We start from the raw sequence: 13,803 nt of genomic DNA on the forward strand, positions 1-13,803 counted from the left end.
TTTTATCCCTGGGAGAAGGCTGAGAGGGCAGCAGTGGCCCCACACTGAGTTCAGCCCAAGGGCTGCCTGCCCTGGTATGCTGCTCTCTGAGCTCCAGGGACACAGCAGGGCTGCTCCAGTGCCATGGCTGATGTCCCTGGTGTTGCAGTGACAGCAGGGCAGGAGGAATGGCTGCCATTCCCAGTGCTTTTCTGCAGCAGTGGGTATGGTGCTCAGGGTATGGATGTGGCTGCCTAATATAGCAGGGCTCACTGAGGCAGGTCAGAAACCCTTCCCATTGAGTGGAGGGTGCAGGCTGAAACATTTCCACCCAGTAACTGCTCAGTGCCAGCACCAGGGGGACTAAGTCATTGCACGAGGTACTACAGCTCAGGGTGTCGCCAGCAGCAGTGCCTGACCTGCACAGAAGCTGGTGGAATCATTGTGTGGAATTAGAAACTCTCAGGCTTTCTTGATCTCAGACTTGCTGCTCAGGAACTGCCAAGAAATGTTGGCATCTCATTGTCACAGATGACAATGGAGTCTGGGGCTACTGCTTGAAAGAGTTGCTGTGACCCCAGGGATGCCAGCATCTTCAGGAGAGGAGCAAAGTACACAGGTGGCTGGTCTCTGCTGAGCCCTGCATGGCTTCCCTTGTCCTGGGAGCGGTGCTGCTGCCTGATCTGCTCTGATGGGACAGGAGCCCTCTGTGTCTGAGTGTTTGCACACTACTGTGGCACCTATCCTCAGGTCCTGGGGTCAGTGGATCCTGGGCATAGCAAACTGCCTGGCTGTTTGAATGATATTCATGGGGAGGGGTAAAGTGATGGTTTCCTGCTGTACTGTGTGAATCTGCCCTTTCCCGGGGGTGTGCTCAGGTAAGTGTGTGTCCAGGCAGAGGCTGTCTGGGGCATCGGGTTCCTTGGAGGCTTCCTGGCTGCCTCTGCATCGCTGGGTTCATGCTGCCTGTCTGTGTGCCTTGCAGGCTCTGAAAAGGAAGCCGGATCTCTTCCTGTGTAGCAACCTGGATGTCAAAGCAGTGTTTCAGTGTGGTGAGTACCATGAGCATGGGCACTCTGAGAAGCCAGCCTGCTCCACCTGTAGAGCTGGGTGCAAAACAGCCAAGGGCTAGGGACCACAGGGCTGATTTGGGATTGCCAGGGGGTTTTCTGGCTGCTAACCTGAGTGATTTTTACCTGCAGGTGTCCTTTCACTCAAGTTTCCCGAGGCCCTAACAGTCAAAGCATCCTGTGGCTTTTTTGTGAGTATGATGCCATCGTGGCATCTCCTCTCAGAACTGGGAAGGCAGGAGTGGGGCTGAGGTTGGGCACGGGTGCTGGAGAGTGAAGCCTGTGCTGGCACTGAGCGAGCCTGGCCTGTGTGTTGCAGACGGAGCTGCTGCCCCGCTGTGGAGAGATCGCCCCGGTGGGACAGGTCGTGCATGAGAATGGCAAAGCGCTGCTGCAGGCAGTGCTGGAGGTGAGAGGCGCCAGACCATGGGCTCCCCAGGCAGCACTGGGCTCTGTTCCTGAGCAGCATCCCTATGGAACCAGGGGCAGAGAGCCCAGCAGCATGGGTGGGAGCAGGGGGAGTGACAACGTAGGCTCAGCATGTTGTTTGCTCGGTGGTAGGGCATCGGTGGCCAGGCTTCCCGCAGCCTCATGGATCACTTCGCAGAAATCCTCTTTGCCTTGAACAAGCACTGCTTCAGCCTCCTGAGTGTCTGGATCAAGGAGGCCATGCAGCAGGATGGCTTCCCCTCGGCCCGAGTAACTCCAGAGCAGAAGGAAAACTTCAGCCAGCAGATCCTCAGGTTTGTGTGCCACTTGCCCTGGCAGCTGTGCAACACATTTCCCACAGGAATGACCCCGCCTGCATGGCCCAGTGCAGCCCTCCTACTTCATATTTGTCCCCTCCCTCTGTCTTAGCAGAGAGCGTGTGAACAAGCGGCGAGTGAAGGAGATGGTGAAGGAGTTCACCTTGTTGTGCCGAGGGCTGCATGGTACAGAATACACAGCAGACTACTGAGCACCTGGCCAGGACCGCGGACGATTTGCCTGGACCAGCTCTTCCCCACAAGGAAAAGCCCCCCCATCCTCCCTGCCCTGCTGCAGTACGGCTCATAGAATAACCCTCCACCTAGAATTAACCCACTCGGGACGCTCCTCAGCTAGATTTGGTGGCCGCATCTCGGTGTCAGCATCTTTGTTTCCCCCAGCATGCTCCCTCCTCGCAGGGAACAGGAGTGCTGGCTGCAGGAGGCGGTGGCGGGGCAGGGGAAGCCTGGGCAGAACTGCCCCAGCACGGGCTGCCCCATGCCTGGGCTACCAGCCCCTCCCCAGCCCTTCCCCATGGGTGCCTGTGCCCCACAGTGGGGAGGCCACCCTGTGCCTGCAGCAGTGGCTGGCTGGGCAGGGGGAATTTGCCCCCTGCTCATTTGTATGTGTGGTTGGGAGGGGGGAGGCCCTGCACCTAATTATATTAAGAATATTTCTATGTTGTGGCTGTCATTATTGCAGTGCCCAGACACTGCCTGCCTCTTCCCTCTGGGGAAGAACTGGGTGGAGGGGGTTAAATCAAGGCTGGGATGCCTCAGTGTCTCCCCAGCTTTGGGAGGGATGGCAAAAAACAGTCTGTCCTGCTTGCCCAGCATGGAACATAAACAGCCCTGCCTCACAGGAGAGGGGCTCCACCCCTGCCAAACACAGGGTCCTTCCTGCAGCACCCCATTCCCATTCATAAGAACAGCTGAGGGGCTTGTTTGTGCTCAGAGTCCCCCTGCCTTTGCCTTAGTACCCCAGCCCAACCTGTGTTTTCACTGTTGGAGGTCCTAGTTCTGGTTTTCTGTTCCCTCTGGCTGGTGTGAGCTGACAGATTTTGCTCCGCAGGTGGGCACCATGATAGGTTTATTTCACTTTGGGACAGCTGGTATCACCCATCTGCACTCTTCAGCCCACGTTTTATTCTAAAAAACATTTCATTCACAAATCCTCTTCAGCTTTAGTTAGGAGCAATAGTCCACAAAAGCCTCAAGTCTCAGCACTGTCAGCTCTTGCAAAGTTGTGACCTTTCCATGTAGGGACAAAGCTGCCCTGGATGAACGAGCCCTCCAAGACTGGGTCTGGGCCAAGTGGCCATCTCTCCTGGCCCTGCTGCTGCCCTGGCCATGAGCCTCAGGGTGCCACAGGCATTCCTGAACACACGTGCAATTCCTGCTGTCACACTGCAGTATTACTGACCCAAGGCTGCATCCAGCAAGGTGCCAGCTGGCAGCAGGTCCAGCACCCAGTGGGAGGCAATGTCTGGGCCCCCACATGGCCCCGCTCCTGGTTGGGTGCCAATGCTGCTGAATCAGGGCTGCTCACACCCTTCATCCTCATAGGCAATGGCAATCCCTCGTCGGCCCTGCACAGCCTTGGAGACAGGGGTCTGTCCCAGCTGCTGCTCCAGACCCTGCCAGCTGCGGGACTCCAGGAAGGAGGCTGGGAGGAGAAAGGGAATTATTACCGAGAGCAGGAATGTGGCACTGCCCCTCCACCAGAGCTCGGCCCCACCATGAAACCAACACAAACCTGCAGGGCTGATCTCTGCAAGAGCCCGTGTCTGGTCCCTGCAGGCCAGGGCAGTGCTGGGGGGCAGCTGAGAGGTCAGGGGGTCACAGAGGTGGGTAGCACGCATCTTCCCTGTGATCAGCGAAACATCGGGAACAGCCTCCGCTGCGGGAACAGCCGGTGGGAGCTCAACATGCGCACAGGCACCTGCCAGGGAACGGTAATGTTAGCCTGGTCCATCTATCCTGGAGCAACCACAGCTTACAGGCAGGGCACCTGGGCAGAATATGCCCTGGGAGGCTGATGGGTAGCTGTCACTAGCTATTACCTGGCAGCAGGTCTCGGAAGTCTGTGAGGTAGTTCCCTGTCCACTCACGGGCTGGGTTGCAGGCCAGCTCCAGCTCATAGGGGGTCACAACAGGTCTGTAGAAGTCACTGGAGTCCAGGAGGGAATTCTGAGCACAGGCCACCAGGACAAAGATGTCCACCTCCAGGAAGTTGGCCAGCTTGGCGGGGTTTGGCTTCCCCACGGCCAGCGTGTAGCTGCGCTTGCCGGCCCGGCGCAGCAGCTCCCGGAGGTGCTGCAGCACGGTCAGGTAGCCCGCCACGCCGAGGGTGCCCACCAGGATGCCCACCACACTGGCATCCCGGGCCCGCTCCACCAGGTACAGGCGGCGCATCAAGGCCCGGTTGACATTGAGGGTCTCGCGGCGGCCGCAGCCGGTGATAGGGTTGAAGGAGCTGAAAGGGCAGCAGTTCCAGGTCAGCATGAAGCTGGTGAGGGCAAGGCCCTCAGTTCCCACATAGAACATGGCATAATCCTGCAGCCCTCCTGCAGCCTCCACCAAGAACTGGCGACCAAACTTCCGCTCCTCTCCAGGCACTGCGGGGCCAGGAGGGTCTCCACACACCAGCCTGGAGAAGATGATATTGGGGTACTCGGGGCAGAGTTGCTGCTCCAGCTCACCTGAAGAAAGAGGAGTGAGAACTAAACTTGGCCACAGTCCTGATGTGACTAAGGCAGGGAGAAGACAGAAATCAAAGCTGCCCATGTCTGAGGAATGAATGCCTGCTTGGTCTGACCCTGGCAGCTCTGCAGAGCTCAGAGCAGTACCAGAGCCCCCTCCCTGCCCCAGAGCACTCACCCATCGCATGGGCATAGACCACATCGCTCAGCACCACCACACAGCTCTGCTGCTCGGGGTAGAGCTCCCGGAACACCTCTGTGCAGCGCCCGACGTCCAGGGGCTGCTGCCCGAAGATGTGCAGCACCGGGAGCTTTCCGCAGGGGCTGAGGCAGGCTGGGCCGTAGTGCAGCACTGCCTCGGCACCCACGTGCTCGGCAGCCACTTCGTCCACGCAGCAGCTGTGAGGAGAAGCCGGTGTCAGACAGGCTCTGCAGCACGGAACTCTCCCTCCTCCGCGGCATTCCTGCCCGCAGGGGAGCCCAGGACACCCTCCTCAGCCCCACACAGACCTGCCGTACGTGGTGTCTCCTAACACGTACATCTCGGCCCCGGTTGCTGCCTCCATGCGGCCTGCCACCTCCACTGCGTCTGCCAGGAGCTCGTCAGGGAACTGCAGGGCAACCTGGCGGGAACAAGGGAATGGCAGACAGGGAATGAGGCACTGGAGAGGGTGAGATGGAGAGACAGAAGGGATAAAATGGATAGAATATACCCTCAGCAAGTTTGCTGATATGAAACTGGGGGAGTGGCTGATATATCTGAAGGCTGTGCCATTCAGCAGGACCTTGATAGGCTGGAGAATTAAATTAGATTAATTAAATTAAATTAATTAGAGAAACCTAATGAGGGCCAACTAGGGCAAGTGTAGGGTACTACACCGGGAGAGGAATAACTCCAACTATCAGCACAGGCTGGGGGCTGATCTCCTAGAGAGCAGTTCTGCAGATAAGGACCTGGATCTTGGTGGGTGACAAGCTGACCATGAATTGGCAGGGCCCTTACAGCCAGGAGGGCCAATGGGATCCTGGAGTGCATTGGGAAGAGTGTGGCCAGCAGGTTGAGAGTGATGATCCTGCCCTTCTACTTGCCCCAGGTGAGGCACATCAGGAGTACTGTCTCCAGTTCTGGGCTCCTCAGGATAACAGAGACAAGGAGCTGCTGGAGAAGGTCCAGCAGAGGCCACAAAGATGACGAGGGGTCTGGAGCGTCTTTCTTGTGAGGAGAGACTGTGGGAGCTGGGCCCATTTAGTCTGAACAAGAGAAGACTGAGAGGAGATCTGTTGTGGTTTAGGAATGGTACTCCCCAATTCAGTGCTCCCAGTAAGCCTCTCTAAACCACACTGCCACTCACTTGCTCCCCCCTCCCTTTCCTCCTGCTGCGAGATGGAGTGGAGATTTAGAGGCACAAAGGGTAAAGATCACAGGTCAAGATCAGACCAATTTACTGGAAACAAATTAAATAAGAAAACAATGGTAACAGCAACACTATTAATAACAATGTACAAGAGACAAATGATTCACACCTGAGTGCTCAATGCAGGCTTCTGACAATATCTGACTGTGCCACACTACAGGACCTGGAAAGAACCCCTTCCCTGTCCCCAGAAAACGACGGGAGCTGGCACACAGTAACCTCTGGGTCGTGGCTATGCCCCCTCCTGGCTATTGCAAAAATTAACCCTGTCCTTCCTGGAACGAGGACATCATTAGGATCTCATTAATACATATAAATATCTCAAAGGTGGGTGCCAAGAGGACAGTGCCGGACTCTCTTCAGTGGAGCCCAGCAACAGGTGAGAGAAAGGAGCAATGGCCATAAACTAAGACAAAAACAGTTTCATGTTAAAATGAGGAAGGACTTCTTTACACTGAGGATGGCAAAGCATTGGAACAGGTGCCCAGGGAAGTGGTGGAATCTCCATCACTGGAGACATTCCAAACCCACCTGGGAGCATTGCTGTACATCCTGCTCTGGTGACCCTGCCTTGGCAAAGGGGTTGGACTGGATGATCTCCAGAGGTCCCTTCCAAGGCTAACAATTCTGCGAGGTACCGGGAGGGCAGCCCCGGCCGGCCCCATCATCGGTCCCACTCACCTTGCGGAACCCGCCATCCCGTACAAAAGCGGCGGCCCGGCCCATCTCGTAGAAGCCATCGAGGTCGCTCCGCGGTGCCGCCACCACGGCCGAGCGCAGCTCCCGCCGCAGCACAGCCTCCCCATCGCTGCTGAAGGCCGCGGCCATGGCGGCACGCGGGACCCTGCGCCTGCTTCCGGGCTGCGGCGCGGCGCTGGCCAATGGAAGCTCGGCTCTGCCTTCCCCGCCCCAGAAGCTCCGCCCACAACGGGGTGGAGAGGGAACGACAGCCAATGGAAATACGCGCTGGTCGCGATGCATTATGGTGTATGTAGTTCTCCCGCCACTGTCAAACCAGGCAGCCAATAAGCAGGCGCGGTGGCAGCGGTGGAGTTCCGTTACTTCCGTCCGGGCGCTGCAGTTCCGGTCACGTGCCGAGCGCGGGTCAGGTGACCCGGCCCGATCCGCTCCCGCCGCCCGGTGCCGCCGCCGCCGCCGCCGCCATGACGGGGCTCGCCCTGCTCTACTCGGGGCTCGGCCTCGCCTTCTGGACCACGCTGCTTGGCGTCGGTCAGCGCCGGGGCGGGGGAGGGCTCGGGGCCGCGGAGGTGGGGGTCAGGGGGCCGCGGTACGGGGCTGAGCCGTGGGGCCGGAGGGGTCTCCGGGACGGAGGGGAGGCTGCGGTTCCTGCCTGTGCCCGTGCTGGCTGCTCCTGTGCTGCAGAGCGGCCGGGAGGGTTGCTTTGGAGTGGAAAAGGAAGGCGGGCGTTGAGGGGTGCAGCGTTGTCAGGCCCCCGGTGGCCGGGGTACTCCCCAGGGCTGTCTGTGGTCTGCGGCACGACCGGCAGTGCTGCTGTGGGGCTCCCCAGCCCGGGCATCACCCCTTGGGGCTTGTAGCTGCTCCCTCGGAGCCCCCGGCGGTGCCGTGTAACTCCCAGTCGCTGTTGGATGTGCAGCTTTCAGCGCTCTGAGCCTGTCTGGCTTGAGCAGTTGATTTGCTTCTCTGTGTGTGCGAGAGCAGAAAGGTGCTGGTGCCAGTCAGGGGTCGTGTTTGGATTTGGTAGACTGGGGGAGGTAAAGGCAGGAGCCTGTTCCTTCAGACTGTGATGGCTGATGTCTCTCGGGTGGAGAGATCTCCTTGCTTTGCCAAGCTGTGGCAGCATGAGAGAATATGCAAGTTTGGGTGATCGTGGAGCTGCTGCCTGGCTGTGCTGGAGCTCATGGCAGCCCGTGCTCTGCTGCTGAAGGTGTTGGGCTTTTGGAGGATGGATTTAATGCCCTAGGGCCAGCAGGTGGATTTTGTGGTGGGACTGCTGGTTATTTTCTCTTAGCACAGAATGAAGTGGCCACAAACCAGGCAGAGGCAGGGGAAACCTTGTCCCTTTCTTCAGTGTTTGAGTGAAGGGAGAGAATGAGTCTGAAGCGAAGGGTGTCTCGCTCCCTCGTGTTTCCAGGGTTTGGTGAAGCCAGCATGGGCCTAGGGCTGCCTGCTGGGCTCTCTGAATCATGTAGCTCACACCAGTAGAGATTCACCCTGTGAACATGAGACTGTCGGAAAATCTTGCTGAGCTGAACCCAGCTGCTCCTAGCTTCCCCTGCCCTTCTGCAGTCCTTTTTTGAGGAAGACCATGAGCATGAAGGGGTCTTGCTCCATGCAGTATTGTAGTAGTGGCTCTTTGTGTTTTCTGTCTTTGTCCTAACTACCCTGATTTGATCCTCCAGCTCTGCTGCCCTATCTTCTGTCCTTCTGGCTGCAGGCCTGCAAGTCAGAGCTCGCAGGAGAGTGTCCTTTACCCTGTTTCTTTTGCATATGAATCTAAGGTTACACCTGCTCTTGAAGAGATGAAAGGTGCCCTGAGGATCTGCCCTGAGCTGGTTGTAGCTCTTTTTTACCACTTCTGGGGAGTGGAGGCAGCTGAGGCTGGCTGGGTTCAGTTCCTGTTCTGACAGCCAAGCAGCAAAGCCAAAACACAAGTAAAAGACTGGCTGGGCCCAGCACTAGGGATCATCCTTGAAGGTTGCCAGACATGCAGGGTGGGCTGTGGCTTTCCTCTGTATTCCCTCGCTGTGGTGACACTATTCTTCATTCTTGTGTGTCACTGCAGGGGAGGGGGCCACCCCAAATCTGTGGCAGAAAGAGTGACCAGTGTTACCACTTCCCATTATGGGGCTCACTGGCTTGCCTGACAGTGCTTGTGTGCTCCCCTGAGTGTGAGGTGCTAAGACCTGACCTGTACATGGAGGGGTGAGCACACAAGAATAATGGGGATATCTCTGCTGCAAGGGATCTGCCGTGCTAAGGCCTTCCAGTGGGACGAAATGTCCTGCAGGCCTTGGCTGTGCTCAGGGAAGGGCTTCACCAACCTGGGGGGCATAGTCCTGCCCCCATATTTCTGCTGGGCACATTGCCATCACCCCCTACTGCCAGGCTGCTGCTCTGGGGTGGAAGGGAGTGGTGGGACATGTGCAGTGACCTCTTTGCTGCATTTGAGCGTTTCAGAAGTCTCCCATTTCCTCTTTTCCCAACCGTATGCAGGATCAGCGTCACACTGACTGGTTACAGTCAGATACGCTACTGCTGTCCCTTCACCCTCTCTGTCTGGCATGGAGCACACAGTGCCACGATGCTTGTGCTTATCTGTTCCTCAGGGCTGGGTCACCCTCCCTTTTCCAGCAAAGAGCAAGTGTTCCTTCTGGTCTGCAGCCATGTTTCCCTCTCAGGAGCTCAGAGTAAAGCAGGGTTTCAGTGCAAGCACCTCTGCATGTGCCTGAGCTGTGCAGGGATGTGACTCTTGGCTGTGGTCTCTGGTGGGAGATGAACACAGCAGGGCAAGCCCTCCTTGGAAAGGAAGGGCTTTTCTGAGTTTCTCAGGGCAGTGCTTTGGTGTCTCCCACCTGTGTTGGAGTATAAATTTATCTAGAAATTTCACTAGGGGAAATGCTGAGGAAACAGTCAGGTCTTGAACCCACAGCCTTGGAAAGAAGGTGTTGGAGGAAAGCTGGAGCTTATCATGTTGATGGGCTCCTGGGAAGCAACACAAATGCTGATGGGATGGTGATGTAGCAACATGTGATGGTCACTCAGGGCACAGTCTTGCTCCTCTTGTCCCTCCTGTGGCAGGGAAGAGCTCACAGCTGGTCCCCTGGAGCTGTGGCTTTCCAACAGGGCTGAGCCATTGGAGAGCCATGGTGGAGACCATGCCAGGGCACAGGGCTCTGTGGATTGCCCTGGAGACCCTGTAGCTCAGCATGGTCTTAGGGAATAGAAGATGGGTGTGACAACAACTGTGATCATCTTCTGGGCAGGACTGGGATGGGGTCTGATAGTATTGCGGGCCCAGGCTGTCTGTCCTGTGCTGATGTGGAAGTGTTGGGATCACAGGGGTATGATTTGGAGGGGACACCTGTCCCACAGCTCTGCATGCCTGAGCCAGTCTTCCCAGTAACCCTCCTTCATGCTGTGCTGTGCTTCTGGGCCTTTGCCTTGGGGCTTCACAGGCTGGGGAGGAACCAGCAGTGTTGGATCAAGCTGGTGCCTCCCCGGAAGTTTCCATCTTGTTCTTGCTTTCCAGGGATCTGCTACACAATATTTGACCTGGGCTTCCGCTTCGATGTGGCTTGGTGAGTTCCCTGTAAACACAGACATCCCTGTAAACAGGACTGTGCTGGCAGTGCCTCCCAGGAGCAGCACTTGCTTTTGAGTGATGGGCAGCAGTCACTGCATCACAGGAGAACAAGAGCTACAGTGAGCAGGGCCTCTGCTCCCCGGGAGGTGGGATGGATGCAGCCCATGTGTTCCTGTTACTAGCTCCATACGAGGTGCTGGTGCAGCTGTTGCTGCTCTGCCCTTCACATCTCCGAGCCCAGGCTTCTGCTTCACAGTTAGGGTTTGGGAGGAAGATCTTGCTCCATGCAGGTGAGGGTCCTGTGCTTCTGGCTGGCAGAGAGAGGTTCTTGTGTACTGCTATCTGGCTGCCCAACCCATCTTGGGCTTCATAATTTGGTGAAGGGGTACCTGTTTTGGGGTAGGCTGTGTGGCATGACTATGGGGCCTCAGCCTCTGTGCTTACTTAGGACATTTCTTCCTCTCCAGGTTTCTGACGGAGACCTCACCCTACATGTGGTCCAACCTGGGCATTGGCTTGGCCATCTCCCTGTCTGTGGTGGGAGCTGCCTGGTGAGTGGGACTGACTCTTCAGCATTCTCCTGATGTCCCATCTTGGTAGCTGTGTATACACTGCAGTTTTCCCACAGCAGAGCAGGGTAGAGCAATGTGTTCTTGTAGGGCTGTGGGTCAGCACAGCAGTGGGGCTGAATTGCTGGGCTAGTGGGGAGTCTGGGTGGACCAGCCCACAGGCAGCAGTGGCAAGACAGGGAAGTCTCTGGAAGCTGTACCCCTGAGCCCAGGCTGTCCAGTGGTGGCTCTCGTGCCCCAGCAGTTCTGCTGGTGTAGGTGATGCACCCTGGGGCCACTCATACCTCAGGAGTGGCCAGGCTGAGTGCTCAGTGTCCCCCAGCTGCATGCCAGATTCCTTGCTCAGCTGAAAGATCCTGGTTTCTGTATAGAATTCTGCGAATGCCAGACCTGCCACCAACCACCCTTGTCTACTACAGGGGGATTTACATCACGGGCTCCAGCATCATTGGTGGTGGAGTCAAAGCCCCGCGGATCAAAACAAAGAATCTGGTCAGGTAAGCACAAACCTAGGGTTAGTTCTTGTGCTGCATCTGAGTAGGGCAGGTCACAACCCACCCAGTGAAGAGGCTTCTGTGTGCTCTCTAGCTGGGTGCTGCTGGCAGATTGTTCTTTGCTGAGCTGCTGATGCTGTTTGCTTTCAAAACAAAGGGCCTTAAAGGAGCCAGAGTGTCCCTTTGAAGGGTCACTGTGTGATATCATGCTGTGAATGAGCCCAGTGTGTTCAAAACAAACACCCTGAGATCACACATCATGCCTAGGCAAAGGTTCTCCTTGCACAACCCTTCCACAAGGAGCAGAAACAGGCTGGTGAAGGGCAGGACTTCCTAGGCCTGTTTCCAACAGGGTCCTTGCAGCTTACTCAGGTGCCATGGCAGAACCAGCCTTTGTGCTTGGCAGCTCCCCCTAGTTTAAAAGGAAAGTAGTGGGTAGCTTCCCATATGGCTGTGGAGGAGTCTGGCTGGCTGGGTGTAAAGTGTTAGGGGTTCCTTGGGGTGGGGTCTTTCCCCTGGCACACTGGTCAGACTGACTGAGACACTGTGCTCAGGCTTTGCCTTTCTCCCACAGCATCATTTTCTGCGAGGCCGTGGCCATCTACGGGATCATCATGGCAATAGTCATCAGTAACATGGCTGAGGTATGGGAGCACCTGGGCTGCCATGCCACCCCTGCGGCCATGGTGGGCATGGGCAGCTGGTCATGGGCCAGTGTTGTGAGGGAGTAGCCCTGTTGTGCCTTTGGGAACCCCTGGACTGGTGGTCTGTGTAGTGATCCTTGCCTGTGATAAAGAGAGTGTTGGGAGAGCACACACAAGGCAGATGCCATGAAGCCAGCCTGATGTGGAGTCAGGGACCGGCTCTGGCCAAAACGTGGCTGCCTCATGCTGTACCTTTTCCAGACACCACACACTTGTCACTAACCCAGGTCCTGTGCTTTCTCTTTTCAGCCTTTCAACGGAGTCACCCCAGAAGAGATTGGAGCCAGGAACTACCACGCAGGTAAGGACTGCTGGGTCCCTGGTGCTGTCACTGTGGGCACTGCCACACCCTGACCCCCACCCTCTGATCTACCCATGGTCTGCTGCTGGTGTCTGAAGGACATGTGACTCTTCTGCCTAAAGGCAGCATTTTACTTACCTTCTCGAGGTCCTCCTGCACCCAGCGGGCTGTGCTGCCCAGCAGCAGCACTGCTCCTCCTCTGGGTGGAGCAGTGGCCTGGCACTGCAGGAGCTGAGGCACACCTCAGAGCATTCCAGCTCCTCAAACAGGGTGTTGCTGGGGCTTGGCAGCTCCAGGTCTTTTGTCACCTCGAGGGAGAGCTTCTGCAGCATGTCCTGGGTGCAGGTGGAAGTAGGTTACACCCTTCTCTCACAGCATTCCTCTCTCACAGGTTTCTCCATGTTTGGAGCTGGTCTGACCGTGGGTTTATGCAATCTCTTCTGTGGGGTCTGTGTGGGCATCGTGGGCAGCGGGGCTGCCCTGGCTGATGCCCAGAATGCCAGCCTCTTCGTCAAGATCCTGATTGTGGAAATCTTTGGCAGTGCCATAGGGCTGTTTGGGGTCATCGTTGCTATCCTGCAGGTACCTGTTTCCTGAGGCCACCAGGCCTATGTGAGCACAAGGTGCTGTCACCCTGGATGCTCTCCAGCCCCAGGGAGACACCCCTGGGTTTCAGCAGTCTTCTGCACTGGGATGGGGAGGCTGCTTACAAAGTTTGGGGTGTCACAGCTCTTGCCACAGTATACTGTGCCTGTTTGCAACATTATGAACCCTTCTGATGGCCCTTGTGTCACCAAGTGTGTCACCTTGAGTGCTCCTCGTGTGACGCTCATGTGTTACCAGTGGGACTGATAAGCTGTCTGCAGCTACTGGATGGTCCTGGGGTGCTTGGGTGGACCTGGGGTGCTGAGCTGGGGTTTATGTGCCACAACCTAACCTCTCTTCTTTCTTTCTAGACGTCCAGAGTAAAAATGGGCTGAGCCCTCTTGCACTCAGCCTGTTCCAGCCCACCCCAAGAGGTTCTGTATATACTTATTTAATGTTTGTATACTTGATTGGGGTGGGAGATTACTGGCATCAGGAGCAGGAGCCTGACTGCGTAGAGCCCCGTCCTGCAGATCAATCGGCACCTTGGAAGAAACAAATTTCTCTGTGTGAATTCTGCCCCCAGCAGCCTGGCCCAGCCCATGGGGCCCTGCTGCTGCCCATCCCCGGTGTGTAGAATCGACCATCAGTGCAATTCTGTGTCAGTGAAATAAATATGGTTCTTGTCCAGCTCTTTCTCCTCCCTGTGCATGCTAAGGAGGTTTGCAGAGAGAAGGTGCTGGTTTGGGCTGCCCCAGTGCCCAGAGATTCATCTCTGTGCCTCTGGAAAAATCCCTGTCCTGTTCCAGGAGCCTGGTGGTGTCATGCCTGTGTGGGATTAATTCTGTTGCCTTCTCAGGCTGCAAGAGCCACCCTGTTTGGGCTGTGGGAACGCAGAGCTGGGCCTTGCTGCCTGGAGCAGGTACAAGGCTGTTGGAACAGGCAGCAGGCAG

The 13,803-nt window shown here is 56.8% G+C and overlaps 3 protein-coding genes across 8 annotated transcripts in view; 2 read left to right on the forward strand and 1 right to left on the reverse strand.

The window, feature by feature from the left end:
* The window catches only part of IPO13 (importin 13), a 31,322-nt gene extending 28,847 nt beyond the window's left edge, over positions 1–2,475 (forward strand). For 3 of the 6 annotated variants that reach the window (XR_015290523.1, XM_086902347.1, XM_086902345.1), the window contains 5 exons: positions 965–1,031; positions 1,182–1,240; positions 1,369–1,458; positions 1,611–1,792; positions 1,908–2,475. Coding sequence is in view for 4 of the 6 variants with exons in the window: in XM_086902347.1 (XP_086758473.1) it covers positions 965–1,031; positions 1,182–1,240; positions 1,369–1,458; positions 1,611–1,792; positions 1,908–2,007 (498 nt within the window). In the remaining 2 variants the exon portion in view is untranslated. The remainder of the gene's footprint in view (positions 1–964; positions 1,032–1,181; positions 1,241–1,368; positions 1,459–1,610; positions 1,793–1,907) is intronic. The other 3 variants (XR_015290522.1, XM_086902344.1, XM_086902346.1) reach the window with 1 other exon arrangement.
* A 393-nt stretch (positions 2,476–2,868) lies between these two features.
* DPH2 (diphthamide biosynthesis 2) lies at positions 2,869–6,761 on the reverse strand. The gene is made up of 6 exons (XM_023932547.2): positions 6,594–6,761; positions 5,008–5,120; positions 4,676–4,896; positions 3,859–4,497; positions 3,552–3,737; positions 2,869–3,461 (listed from the first exon to the last, which is right to left on the reverse strand). Exons 1-6 carry the CDS (start codon positions 6,738–6,740, stop codon positions 3,331–3,333), a joined length of 1,437 nt encoding a protein of 478 aa, XP_023788315.2. The 5' UTR covers positions 6,741–6,761; the 3' UTR covers positions 2,869–3,330.
* A 112-nt stretch (positions 6,762–6,873) lies between these two features.
* Positions 6,874–13,540, forward strand: ATP6V0B (ATPase H+ transporting V0 subunit b). The gene is made up of 8 exons (XM_086902362.1): positions 6,874–7,142; positions 10,144–10,192; positions 10,665–10,748; positions 11,186–11,263; positions 11,835–11,904; positions 12,214–12,265; positions 12,657–12,847; positions 13,222–13,540. Exons 1-8 carry the CDS (start codon positions 7,076–7,078, stop codon positions 13,243–13,245), a joined length of 615 nt encoding a protein of 204 aa, XP_086758488.1. The 5' UTR covers positions 6,874–7,075; the 3' UTR covers positions 13,246–13,540.
* The last annotated feature ends 263 nt before the right edge of the window (positions 13,541–13,803 follow it).

Source organism: Cyanistes caeruleus, chromosome 9 (assembly GCF_971803275.1).
Source record: "Cyanistes caeruleus chromosome 9, bCyaCae1.hap1.1, whole genome shotgun sequence".
In the NCBI taxonomy this organism is placed as follows: domain Eukaryota; kingdom Metazoa; phylum Chordata; class Aves; order Passeriformes; family Paridae; genus Cyanistes; species Cyanistes caeruleus.

Bases quoted from the DNA above. Each gene is read 5' to 3' on its own strand.
- DPH2 (XM_023932547.2), bottom strand. From the start codon at position 6,740: ATGGCCGCGGCCTTCAGCAGCGATGGGGAGGCTGTGCTGCGGCGGGAG. The intron at 4,897-5,007 runs GTCTGTGTGGGG...TTCTCCTCACAG, and splicing joins GGAGACACCACGTACGGCAG to CTGCTGCGTGGACGAAGTGG. The intron at 3,738-3,858 runs GTAATAGCTAGT...GTTCCCTGGCAG, and splicing joins CTTCCGAGACCTGCTGCCAG to GTGCCTGTGCGCATGTTGAG.
- ATP6V0B (XM_086902362.1), top strand. From the start codon at position 7,076: ATGACGGGGCTCGCCCTGCTCTACTCGGGGCTCGGCCTCGCCTTCTGG. The intron at 10,749-11,185 runs GTGAGTGGGACT...TGTCTACTACAG, and splicing joins TCTGTGGTGGGAGCTGCCTG to GGGGATTTACATCACGGGCT. The intron at 12,266-12,656 runs GTAAGGACTGCT...CCTCTCTCACAG, and splicing joins AGCCAGGAACTACCACGCAG to GTTTCTCCATGTTTGGAGCT.